Source organism: Ooceraea biroi, chromosome 14, assembly GCF_003672135.1.
Source record: "Ooceraea biroi isolate clonal line C1 chromosome 14, Obir_v5.4, whole genome shotgun sequence".
In the NCBI taxonomy this organism is placed as follows: domain Eukaryota; kingdom Metazoa; phylum Arthropoda; class Insecta; order Hymenoptera; family Formicidae; genus Ooceraea; species Ooceraea biroi.
In genome coordinates, this window is record NC_039519.1 from 6,514,629 (window position 1) to 6,528,829 (window position 14,201).

General features: G+C 45.3%; 1 protein-coding gene across 3 annotated transcripts in view; it reads right to left on the bottom strand.

Moving 5' to 3' along the window:
• The window catches only part of LOC105283299 (homeobox protein homothorax), a 429,006-nt gene that overhangs the window by 399,400 nt on the left and 15,405 nt on the right, over positions 1 to 14,201 (bottom strand). For all 3 annotated transcript variants that reach the window (XM_026975099.1, XM_026975100.1, XM_026975098.1), the window contains exons 3-4: positions 10,441 to 10,582; positions 1,586 to 1,636 (exon numbers count right to left, since the gene is read on the bottom strand). In XM_026975099.1, coding sequence (XP_026830900.1) covers positions 1,586 to 1,636; positions 10,441 to 10,582 — 193 coding nt within the window. The remainder of the gene's footprint in view (positions 1 to 1,585; positions 1,637 to 10,440; positions 10,583 to 14,201) is intronic.

Consider the following 14,201-nt stretch of genomic DNA (forward strand, 5'->3'; position numbering starts at 1 on the left):
GTGACGTTTCGAAAAATTGTGGGCAACGGTGCGAGAACAGTGTCGGCGAAATGCATTTCTCGCTACCACTCTCTTTTTTCGCGCAAAAAATCAAACGTAACAGCAGTTTGGCATTAACTCAACGTGCCGATTTTTAAAAATACAACAGCTATCTGCTCGAGATTTTTAAATAAAAAGCATTCACGAAAAGTCGAAAACATCTTTACAAAAATAACGTTCAATTTTTTATACGCAAAATAATAATAATTTATAAATCTACAGATTTCTGATGACACATTTTTATAATTTTGTAACGTAGCCCTTGTAAAAACAAGTTACTTAGAATTCTGAGAAAAGTTTTGAGGTATCTTGAAACACAATACGTCGAAGGCGAAGTACATCGCAAGTGGCAATGATTCCTCCTCGAGGAATCCATAATGGCGGGTCAGTCCTAAGTCGCCCTAACTATCGCAGTACGACCGCGTGTACATGTTCTCGCCCGGCAACAGATATACACACTCCGAGTTATTTAAAAAGCCCACTCCACCCGTTATCTCGATCGGAGAGTGCGGAGGGTCGCCTAAAATATTTCTTCCTCCGCGTCTTTCGACGCGTCCCGCTGAAGTTTCGAGAGAAATGATCGCCCATGCATCCAGGGAAACAATACCGTACAGTACTGGTGACACTGTGACACGTTATTCGGACACCTAATTACCCAGTCATAAGTAATGTCTGAAAATTACGTCATCATCCTTCCGGTACCGCATATCTATCCAATAAATCGCCCACAAACCACTACATTGAGTTTTACATTGAAAGTTTTCATATTTACAGAAGTGAAATTACAGATAAAAATGAAAAATGGGACAATTTTGCTGAACCTGGAGAATGGACAAAAGGCTTCGCGCAATTAGGCAGTTTCAGTTACATAAATTTATTTATATAAAAAATACAGAAAATAATAGAAGAATGCAGGATGGCGTGATTCGTTCTAGTCAGTGGGACACGGCGCTTTAACGTCCAGATATCTCATAATGAATGTATCCGTCCTCGTGAAAGCCCGAATCCGCGTTTCGGCCGGAATAACGACGGATGGTAGCGCACGCAGGCGATAACGTTACTCCGTTAATTATTCCGCTGCCTGGGAGAAAAAAGTGTGGAACACACAACGCACTGGCGCTGACTCGCGCGTCGTGGCTTTACTTCCTGGCTCGTTACTTCGTCGTTGAAAGTCGGCCGACCGTATTTGGATATCTCGACGGGCGATCGCCCGATGAAATTGAGCGATTAGGCGCGCGTCAGGGAAGACGAGCGACGCGACCACGAGACTCCTCGCTATTTACTTACGCGGCTAGATCGGATAACGCGGTCTCGCGCTCCGCTCTCTCGCACGAGGTATCCTCTTCCCGATTTAATTGGTCCCGTAATTAACCATGTCCCACCCGTGGCGATATTTCGCGATTCTCGCGTCCAAATTTGCGCCGAGCCGCGGTCTCGCAAGGAGAAATTGAGCGATTAGGTGCGCCCGAGCGTCCAACGAAATTATCCGCGCTGCGGATAAGTGATATCCGGAGACGCGATAAACGTCAAGCGGGTGAATACTTACTAGCGAGTCCACCTCCGGATCCGCGATGTAGTACGGCTTCTCTTGTCTGATCTGTAACACATGAACACACACGCAAGAGCGTTAATAATTGGATCCAGCGTAATTGCGGTATTAAAGCTACACGGACGATCGTATCGCGGTGTACATGCATACATGTACAGGGATCGCATACACGGTTACACCCAAACCCAAATCGCGCCACACCACATCCCTCTGTCCCCCCTCCTTCCCCGACTCCCTTCGCGCCTCTTTCTCTAAGCGATTTCCTTCGCGTGCTTCCTCTTAATTGGACCCCCACTGTTCAATTCGTACGTACAGAAACGGAAACGCGTTGGGGAACGCGATGGAATCCCGGCGGCAAATCGAGAGGGCAGACAACGATGGTGGAGCCGGAGGGGGCGCCGAGATTCTCAGACATTTTCATGGCGCCGCGCGCAGTGCCGATCAGAACGAAAACAAAACCACTTCTGAATTGCCGTACGAACTTCTCTCAACGAAAGAGAGGAAGGAAGAACCGCACGACGAATCTCGTTGGCAGCGCTGCTCGATCTCGTGGAATCGAGATGAGACAGGCGAGTTTACGCCTCTCGACAGTCAGATCAAACGGTCAGATTAGATATCGTTAGCTCTCCGAGGGGCCAATTATTTTCGCAACTGAAAAGAAACGCTGGCTATATTGGAATAAATTAATTACAGAACGAATAGATATTTTTCGCTCTTCATTGCTTTCGTTTTATTTCGACTTTACCGAGAATGTTTGCAAGTCCTCGTAGTCCAAGTACCGTTATTCTTATTCATTACAGACGAGCGAATATATTAACAGCACCGAAGGTGATCCCACCGGAAAGAGTGACTTCCCTTAAAGCGTCAAGAATCCAAAGAGTCAAGAAACGTGAGATTTAGTCAGGATCGTCGCTCCACTACGAAAGAAAGGGATCGGATAATGAAATATTGTCCGCACGCAAGAATTCCCAGGCAAGAGCGCGTATTCATGAGCCGGAATTCTGAATGGGAATTCTCGGGCTCTCTTGCTTCGGTGTATAGATAATGAAGGCGTCTCGTGCGCGACAAAAATACTGTCAACTGTTCGTAGGGGAGACAGGAGGGAGGACTAGTTCTTGCGTGGTCCTGTCATCGCGCTTTCTCGACAGTTCCCGAACGATGGGGCTAGCGCCACGCAGGTAGGGAAGATTACAAATTATAAACAGCCCGTTTTATTTTCCGTTCAGCTCCCTCTCATCCTCCTCGCTCCGCCACCCTTGATTCTTTGCACGCCGTTTTTCCCGAAGTGACGCTGTCGCTCATACGCTCTCGTGTGCTGACGTTACTCGTAAACTTGGCAACGCGCCCTCAAGTGAAACCAGTCACAACATTCGCCGAAAGCGTCATTGAAAGAATTGGCAAAATCATCATTTAATTCTGTAACGTCGGCGCATTACATGTCGCGTATAATTTACAACAAGCAGTCCGACCGTTTGCACGTACGATACAGGAAATGACGCGTGGCCTTACTGAAGCAGCGCCAATGCGATGTGATCTGCCGTAGGAGGTAAAACGGTGCTATCATCCGGCGAAGCGACGGAAATCGATCGCTTGCGCGTGAATGTTCAACGAGAAAACAAACATCGATAGATGCGTATAGAAACGTCAGCATTTGCTGGCTGTCGGGCGCATAACTCAGCGCGGCGGAGGCGGTAAAAATATTGTGCGATAATATTTAGAGAATGCTCTCGTTCCGGCGCGCGGGGTGTCTGTTCGGGGCGACCTCGTGTGTACGCACCAGCATCACACGGAGGGGAAGAAACACACGTAGGGAAGCTCACACGTACTGCATACGTGGCGTTAAGGCTTTCGTAGTGTGCGCCGATCCTGCCGAGAGATACACGAAGCAGCTGCTTTGGTGGCTGCTGCCGTTGCTGCTCTCTCTTACTTCTGCTATTGCTGCCGCCCCCTCGAACCCTTCGTACCCTTTGCTCCAGCCAGCAGCTCGAAAATTCTATACGTACAGCCGAGATGCGCACCTAAGTGCGAATGCGATACGAGTGAAAATTTTCCCGTTTTTTTTTTCGTCTACTTCTGGATGCTTATACTTCAGGAATTTGAAAACTTTCTCCGTTTCTCCAAATTTGAGTTTCCTTTTCTCCAAATGTGAGGAAATTCAACGTGGGTAGCACTGAGGCAGTAAAAAGAATCCCGCCAAATGCATCAAACATAGTCTCTCTCTCTCTCTCTCTCTCAAATATAGAGAGGGATACAAAAGAACGTTTAACTGTCCTAACAGAGCAAACTGTGCCTTGACTTTTGTCACGCTCGTTGATTTTACACGCTAGCTCGTCAAATGTCTTTGAATATATCTCGAGACTGTTCCCGTTATTACTACAATACGAGAAAATCGCACGTATTTAGCATTAAAGGGTACGGGAAGCATTCTAATTTTTTGTTGACTAACCATTTCCAGTGTAAGAAAAGGTACTTTACACAATGGTGCAAATGGTCAACTTTCGGGCGTATAGAAAAAATAAACCTACCTGGAGAAAAACTGAAACGATTGTTCCTCGACATGTGTGAATGTAAACCTTCTTCGACGTTCTTTGCAATTTAAACAATGGATATTTTGCAATTTGGTGATAAGAACATGCGTACGTGTTTCGGCTGCACAGTTAATGTTAAATGTGTTGATTCTTATTAACCGAGATAATAATACATTATTGTATGCGACCACATAAAATTTGTAAAAGTTAGAATTACATTTATATTAACATTAAATATTAATGTGTGTGTTATGTAACATGTAAAAAAAATACAGCTCATATCATTCTACAGTGTGTCCTATAAAGAAGATAAATTAGTATTTAATTGAAATCAATCTCTAAGATGTTATCTACTAAAAATCTTATCTACTGAAAATGTTAAAAATGCCCTTTTCAAAGTATATTTCTAATTGACGTAACAACAAGCTAGGGACAATCAATAAATAATTCCAGAAGCTACGAATGGTGAATATTATTGCAAATTACGAGATACGAGCGATAGAAAAAAAGGAAGAGAACCTGCGGAACACGTGATACCGCATGATCGCTATCGCGTGATAGTACACATCAAAACAAGAAGGTATTTATACTAGAACGTGATAATTGCAAAATTGCAGCTCAACAGGGACGCTGACGATAATTATGCCGCTGGTTACAACAGAATTAATCGTATATACGAGATATCGAAACAATTGAAACTACAGAATCTGAAGTAGCGAGGAGCAAAAGGATTCGAAATGGATTTGAGATTCGTGAAAGCTAAACTTACGATGAATCAAAAAGTTCTGAAGAAATTTCATTTCATACATATTCATGCCAGCGTCAATCTCAAGTTCCATATGAATCAGGATTTTAAAGAATAAAATAAGCAGTTAATATTACATGCCAGACATCGAGAGGGTAATGCAATTTCTCTCAACTAGAAATTTTATAAAAAGTATCAAGTCTGTCTACCTGAGAGAAACTTTCTCGGGGATATATATCATCTTCCTTAAATTTTAATATTTGACTGAGCTTCGAGTGAAAAATTTATGGTACCATTATAGTGCCATGATCAGTACAGCCCAATTTGCCGATGACATCGTGATGACATCAGAAAACCGGTCCGAGCGTGATGTATCTGCAGCCTTATGCGGTCTCTTACGTAGGTTTTGTTTCGTTAATCTTGAATCATCGTTAAAACCAAGGCATCTCGATGGTGCAGCAATCTTGCAACAACTCATTAATTCTTTGAAAAGTTGATACATCTTGGATTAACTTATCGCGAGTAATATTTTATTTTTTAATTTTTGTGCACCTAAGTATTCATAAAAATAACAAAGCTTCTTTTAATGCAAGAACAATTTTGTAAATATAATATTTATAGCAATTTTGTCAGATGTTCGACTCTCATAAATTAAAAGTGGATGAGACGAAGATAGTAGACAGAAAGAATCAGCAATTACATTAATTATGCGATTGTCTCACGGTCGTTAGTAAACATTGCATTAATGTGGGAATGGTATTTTGTGAGAGTTTAATGCTGGAGGTGCACCTTAATTGTATCAATAAATCTCGGTCTTCCTTCTCGATTCCCCTACTTGACTCTTCATATGCGTTTCTAGTATCTACACGAAGCCATGACATCGCGACGAGTGCACGCACGTCCACGTCACATATTCAACGCTTCGGCAATTTTGCTTATTGTTCAAGCTGCAATTACACTACCAGGAAAATGTCTCGTATGTAACTAACAGCAGCGATATATCGCGTACTCATACTTTGCAGTGACGTACGAAAAGAGCTCAGCTACTAGATGATTAAATTCATCGGACAATTAATTGAACATAAATAAATCACGTTACAAGATTCGCGCCGATGTACATGTCTATATAACAATTGTGACAACCGCATGAAATCTGTATTAAGCAGTGACGAAATTAATTTTCAAGTTAAATTTGCGTAATTAATGACTCCTCTCATGCGACACGTGTTAAATTCAAATGGCTGACAAGTATGGATCAGGAAAGTTTTCACACAACGTCGCGACACTCATCTCCGACTGGTCGGATTTCGAGGCGGCGCGCACGAGGCGACGGGGCACGGGTAAATTTTTCGACGCGGTCGCCGTCGATGATCGCGAAAAAAGAAGCGGCATGCCTCTTTTGGCGGATGAAAAAAGGGCGCAACAAAGGCGCGGCGCAACGCAGCGCAGCGGGATACGACCGATGGCACGTTGCAGCCAGGCAGCGACGTCGAAGGTTGAACTCGAAGGTAGCGAGTGAGCGCAAAGAGGGAGCGAGCAAAAGGGCGAAAGAGGGGTACGGAAGACTGGAACATCGTGGCCCCCATAGGGCACACGATGCGTGGACCGCACGGGGGGATAATAGTGGACCCATTGAATAGATCAATTTACAATGGCAGAAAATGAGCAGCTCCCTCCCCCGTTCCCTCTCGCCCCGATCCCCTCTTGTCGGCGTTCTGGTCCCCCACTGCCATTGCCGGCTCGACTCTCCACGCTTCGGCGCTTCTCACGACTCGGCGACGGCCGTGGTCGGGCCCCGACTAAGGCCCACGCATGCGCCGCTCCTCACGACGGCCATGGCGCATGCGTGCGCGCGCACGCACGCACGCACGCAACGAAACGCGAAATAATCCCGCGCGCGGCCCTTTTGTCATGCGGCCCTATCGCCGTGGCGGTACCGAGACACACGGAAGGGAGAAAACGGGGGACACCGAGGGCACGGCACGCCTCAAAAACCGCCGCAAGAGGATTGTCACCTGCTTATCTGCCGACGTGCATCGCCGCGACGTCGCGTGAGAGATCTACGTGCCTAGTGACGGCCTTCGAAGGCGATGCCTCGCGATGCTCGAGTGTCGATGTTCACCAAGCGTTGATGCGTCCGAGAGTCGAGTGCGTTCTCGCCATAAAAAAGCCATAAGCAATTGCGCGAATATTTGACACTCGTATCGCAAACGGTCGATATTCCCCCCTTCCCCCGGAGGGGCGACGCGCAATGCGGAGAGAACGGCAATACGATCGGATTCAATTCAATAGTTAAGCACTCCGACCTCGAATTAGCGCGATCGCTCGAACGCACGATAGCACGCAAACAAAAATCCATCGCGCGCGTGACTTCATATCGGCGTGCACGGGTATACCCAGTGAGAGGATTCGGGGACTATTATCCGCCGAACATAATTTGTTTATCTACCCCAGCACCCGCTCGTAATCTCGGTATTAACGGAACACGTACGCGACGGCGAACGCGAATGGCCTTCTGCGACGCGTTAAGCTGCCGCTAGTCGCGAATTTCAGATACGCGATTTTATTGACACCCGTGCGTGCGCGGGAGACGGGGACGGGATCAATTGTGTGGCCAATGTAAGTTAAAATGCAAGGCCGACCGAGTTTCGCGCAAAGCGCATGGACCGACGGTGGTGTGCACGAAAAACAACAGTTTGCAAATTGTAAATACGAAAAATTTAATCTGATGATGAGTGAAAAGAAGCAAACTTTAAAAAGGTGTTGCTCAAACAATCATTGATAAAATTTTGCATACTTCGTTTCAACGAAATGAAAAAATGGATCATCAGTTTGTAAACTGCGTTCTTCGTGCCTTCGCGAGATGCTACAAAGTAATAACGTTAAATGAAAAACAAAATAATGTTATGCTGACATGCGCCAGAAGTTAACGTACGCATTAAAACAATGCGAGAATGCATCTAGATCTGAGAGATAATAATCAAGTGTCAATTGAGAATTAAAACAAAGCAATTGCAGAGGAATCTCGAGCAATCCAGATACTCCATTTAATCAATTACTTTACACACGCTGTAAAAATGCGATAAAATGTAGAGAGCAATCTTTTCATAACGTTTATTCTTTCATTAATTTCTTACTAAATCGTCATCAACTAACTGTTGTTATTAACTTACTGAAACTGAAGATAAAAAACACATTATCCGACTATTATCTTTTACTTCGACATTACGCGAATTTAATTATAACTAATTTGGCGTACGACCAGACGAGAGAAAGAGAGAAATATCCGAGTAAAAAGCTGCGATGCACGCGCGCGGCGTCGTCGTCGAGTATAAATGTCCCGTAGTCGTGAGCATTATTTTCCGTCGGCGCGCGCGGTTTTGAAATGCACCTTATGGTGCGCGCGCCTTATTAAGATGCAAATGTCATGTCAGTTTCGCAACGCCGACAGAATCCTCGAAGGCGTCCCGACGTAATAACGCCGACGCGTTCGCAGAGAAATAACGTGGAAACGCGAGATATTCGTGACTTTCGCGGCTTTCGCCGCGAAACGAAACGCACAACGTCGCGTTGCGTAGAAAGAAAAAAGCGATCCGCGCCCGATTATCTCGGGAATCTCGATACGCCGGAAATTTCGGGCGTTTTTATCGCCTGGAACTTTTCGGCGTCAAAACGCTGCAAAACAACGTACACACGCAGGCCCCGCCACCTTATCCTACTTCGCGCCAGGGCTTAACTCTTATCGTTATCTCGGCATAGCGCTGCTCAAAAGCCACTGCTACCGTGTTACCGACGCCCTATATTTAGACGAAAGAGTCGACGAATTTTTTTTCCTTCCAGCGATAATAATCGCGCGGACGCGATTGCGTGACGTAAGAAATTCTTCGTGAAAATTCTCGTGATCGCATATTCATCGTACTGTATTTAGCAATGACGCTTTCAGGAGACGTTATCTGCATCTACGTTGAAAAGGAATTTTAAGCTTTCATTAACACGTGATATAACATAAAAGGCTGCTATATCGGTTTGACCGAGTGCATAATCTTACATAAAAGTAGTCATGGAGATTATGGTTGTCTAACGATGCAGCCTAGCCGGCGATATCCCTCAATCTAAATGTGCTGAATTCGTTTGCATCGTTTCACCATGAGTAAACGAGCACGATAAGATTTTTATTGCCCTTCGCTCGCCTCATTTTAATATACGTTTCACATCGCATTTGTGGAAAATATTAAAAGAGCAACGGGCAAAACATTTTCTCTTTCTCTCTGTCAGCAAACTTCTCGATTCAAATATTATATCGATCAAAATTGAAATTTTTCTTTCTAAAAGATTTATTTATTCGTTGCACGTAAGTGTCTGATGAAACATCAGCTTCAACATAATTTTCAGTACATGCCTCGTCACGTAGGTCGTTATTAGTTCAATATCCTCGAAATAGACTAACGTCTTTTCGTGACGTAAAAATAACGGGAATAGAATGCGACGGCTTCAGGTAGTTTTTCAGTTGCGAATGACGATCAAGATGACGTAGTCGTTCCAGTTCTGAACTGGTATTAATTGATGCATTATCGTTATCCGTAAGGCAAATTGTCTTTACAAAGCACGCGGAAATGCGGGCTCGACCGATATAACATCCGAGACTTTCGAGCAGACCTACGTGCGCGATCCAGCACGCGGACGACGAAATGGTACGTCTTAAAAGGTCCAAATCGTTTCACGGCATGCGGCCCCGTAGGCTCTCGAGTTACCTACGCGTGTCCTTGGGGGGACCTGCCTCAGGTGAGTCGCTAGAGGGAAAGAAAAAATATGAAGAAGAGGAAAGGAAAAAACGCACTCACGCACGTGAGCGAGCGAGCGAGTCCTCCGCTTCGTTGTTGACGAGGCCCGTATACCCGAACCCTGAATCTCTCAACGGTAATCCTAAAAATAGGTCCCACGGATAGGCCAGGGCCCTTCTGCCTCGCAGCCTGAGACACGTCGACGAGTTCTCGTACGCAAAGCTACTATTTCACGATCAAGACGGAACTCGCGTCCTCGTGACTCATGCGAATGCCCGAAAATTGCTTCCCGACATTCTCTCACGGAAGAATCGCGCGATAATTCGCCAAACGAAATCGCAGCATTTTTGCGAGAATTTCAAAACGCTGAGAGACGAGAGACGAGACTCACCAGTGTTTATAACTTGGAAAATTCTACACCGAGCCGGTTTATTATTTTTGTTCATCTGCACATTATAATCGCATTTCGCAATCCCTACGTCAATTATAATGTTTACGAGTTATTTTAATCTCCGAAGTAAATTATTATATATTTATCAAGATTAAATTCCCTACTTATAATTGTGATCGTTCACTACTAATTTTCGTAATTCGTTGAGTAAGAGAATTACAAAAGGCCGTTCTGAGGATATAATTGTATTGTTTATTTCATAAACATTCAAAAACAAGACTCATCAAAAGTCAAGACTGATTTGTTTAAAAGTGTGCGTTAAGAGGTTAACAACTTGTTAAAAATGCTCAATTCAGCATGTACGTAATCTACTTATTACTACGATATTTAATATTGTTTTAACTTACCTGTTTTGAAAAAACGGCAATGTCCTCGTTGAAGCTTTCTGACGAACAGACGTCGCCACCCGCTACGCCGGGCTCGCGTGGTGTACACGTCGCCAATTCGCATTTTTCAAATATGAGTGCGAGGAGCGGGAACAGGGGGTGTCTGAAACAAGACATGAGATAATTACATACAGGACAAACGAGTACGACAGAGTTTATGCTAACGAAGCGCACGAACGGGAGCGCGCGAGAGCGCTGCCTTTTCGCGTAACAGCGCCGATCTCGGTAGGCATGCCAATTAATTTTCGCCGCAATCATTCGGGGCTTCTGGCCGACGTTTCTGCATAAGGTCGATAAATTAATATCACGCGATGCCCGCGATATTATGTAATTAATGCCGGTGCTTGCGAGAGCAGACGAGAGCGAAACGAGCGTTCCCGACTTAATTAATCGATATCGACAATTAAAAGCAGCCGCGCGTGCAGCATAAAAAAATATGGCGCTTCCATAATGCTTCTCTTTGAAGCGCCGACAGCATCCGCACGCTCATTACGAGGTTGCTCCAACGCCAAGGAGGTCTCCTCACGGGCATGATACTGGATGTCCGTAAATAGCGTTTCCCGAATCGCCGAGGCATGAACCGCGCGAAAAAGTGACCCGGATCGGTACAAAGTCTCATCCGCGTAGACCGGCCGCGCGTTTTTCTCTTATCCGCGCGTGACCGGCGAGATTGGGCGCCTGTTAGCGCTACGAGGACGCAATTAACTCGGACAGCCATGGTGCCAGAAGAAACGAAATCCGGCGTGAAGCCGAAAAGCGGCGGAGTCCTCTGCCTCCGCCCGCGCAGAAAAAATTATTCCCGGCGTCTTTGCGCGCGGTCAGTGAAATTCTCGCTTCCCTTCGTCTCGTTACGCGCCAAGAAAAAGACGTTGTACACACAGATGTGGAACACCGACTTCATCTCCGAGTGAGTACGGTGGGATATTTTTTGTTCGTGTCCCAAGGTGTTAATTATACATGTAAATGCATATTCATTATTGTAGTAATTACACATCTGGAGTAATACGTTTTTCTATTTTCCACTCGCTGATATAGCGTATTTTTCTTATCGGAGACTGTGTCAATGTGTTTTCTGCGTTCACGTTGCGTATTATGCAGCATTTACATATGTTTTTAAGCGGCTAAAAGATTCTCGATGCATTTTCCGCGGCGCACTGTCACTAGCACTCGAAGGTGTTCAACAGCTACAAATCACTTTTTCTCTCCTTAACTCAATTTCTGATACATTCGTTCCGCTGACACGCGCACCATATCCATAAGCAAATTGAATAATAACGGAGAACGATCGCTAATACGGAACGTGCCGCTCCTTGCGAATAACTAGCGAGATATTTAGCAAAATAATAAGCACGTTCGCTGAAAAACTGCAAATGAGTAGCATGTTAAATTATAAAAACACGCAAACCATTCCTTATTTTCCTTTGCGTCTCTACATACGCGTTGATCAAACGCGATAAATCAAAATATAATGCCAAGCACAAGTCACGTTTAACCATTAAAGATATCAAGAATATTTATATACTGAGAGACTATATATATGTATAAATCTTTAATCTGACAATTGGAACTCGACTCGAGAAGAAAAACGAAGAAACCGTCGCACCGTTCGATGCACACGCTTTATTCCTCCGCGCGTGCAAGTGTTCTGTTACACACAAAGTACGCTTACCAACGCGACATTAGGAGGATAAGATAAGATTGGGTCGGTGCAACAACGTTGCAAGCAGGGCCTAAATATCGAGGTTCAGAGCTGACGTAATTCCGCGGCACATGCACGCACATTCTGTCACAACAATTATCTAGCCATTGCTATAATATGCAACGTTGCATAATACACGTTACGCGTGCAGTCGCGTGGTACTTTTTGCGAATATTCTGCCTTGCAATCTGTATAAATTAACGTTTGTATTACATTACATTGTCGAATCACTTACATGAAATAATTACAGTTCACGGTACATTGCTTACATGAAATTTAACATAGAGCAATGTGCAAAAAGACGAATGCAGTTGTGTCGTAACATGCAAATGCGATCGACGTCATCTTGAAACGGATCTCAAACCAAGTTAAACGTTTACATTTTATTTTAATTTACGTCCATTTTATTTTATTTTAACATTTACCTTGTATTAACATTTTACGTTTGAATTTGTCAAACGATCAGTCGTATGTAAATTAGCTCTTTAAAAATGCGAATCGGTGAGTTGATAACAGCATGTATGTAATCTAAATACGATTCACGAGAATTTCACGCAATGATGTCTTTAATTTCTACCTTTATTTCAGACGGATATCAGCGCATAGCTTACCATGAATTAGCGCAGTACTATACGACAAATACATAAAACTAAAAACTGTAACAATAATTGATTAAAATTCCTTAATAAAAGTGTATCTATCTTTCTTTAACTGATGGTTTTCCAGTCACAATTAAATACCGAGAGAATTCAAAACATAAGACTAGTGCAACGAATCTAACAACACCTACATAAGCGGATCGATATCGGGATTGTTCTGCTCACATTTAACAATAGGCGAACTCTGCACACAGGATGTTTGACGAGGCCGCGGCATAAAAGCGATCATTGACACGGATTTTTAGCTCGCGGCTCGTCTCCACCCGTGGGGTTATACGATTTCAAAGACGGCGATGAAACCCTAGAGGGGTCTCGGTTCTCGAGAGGTATGGGGTCGAGAGAGAAAGAGAGAGATCGAGAGAGCGGCGGAGAGAGAGGGAGAGCCGCGCGAACGTGGTAGCCGCCAAGGTGGAGGCGTTGTGTGCGCATGGTAGCGGGTCGCGTCTCGCGGCGTGGCGGACATAAAACGATTCGGAACGAATTTCGACAAATTGACGTGGCCGCCGCGAGCAACGCACTCCGCTGCTCTGCCAACCTGACCGAACCGAACCAAGGTACCGGCGTGCAAAAAAACCCTCCGTCGACCTCACCCCCTTTCGCCCGCCACCACCGCGGTGCAGACCTACGCCTGGCAGTCTTTTTTTCCTGCTTTCTCCTTGTCCATATCTCTATCGCGTCTACCTGGTGCGGCTCCTCCTCGGACTTCTATCCGGCGCACCGACCGTCCGTCCACCGGCGGATAATCGATTTAACGCAACGTCGCGTGGTAATTGTTAATTTAGATTTTTCGCGCGCTCACCTCATCGTGGCACCGAAAGCTCTCTCTTCCGTCTCCGCTTTTTACGCTTCTAATGAGAATCGGGAGGCTGGCTAACGCGATTCGTGAGATCGTCTCCGGGATCGCCAGAAAATACCGGGGAAGGATCGCACAGCCGGAGACGGGAAATGATCGTTCTCCACTTTCACCATGGGGTTGTTTTCCCTCATCGTGAGAAAGAGATGTGATTCGCGATGCCGCCGATCTCTCTGGCGTTTTCTCCGGGAAGTCACCTGTGCAATTTGCCGTTTCGTCCGCGGTCGGGGAAACCACCGTGTACCGTTACGAGCCGCGATTGAATGGGGCGCGCTTTAAGTGCGCGTTCCTTCAAAACGTAACCGCGCGCGCGGCGTAACAACAAAGTGCAACGCCGATGACAAACGACGGGCAGAAACGAGGTGTCAGAATGACGGGACCGCAAAAGGTAATGATATGATTGGGCCGTTGTACGTTACACGGGGGATGTTTGCGGTTCTGCGGTTTCCGCCCCTCGAATCGACGCCTCCCCTCCTCTCTATCTCTCTCTCTCTTGGCCCTCCCCCGCTCT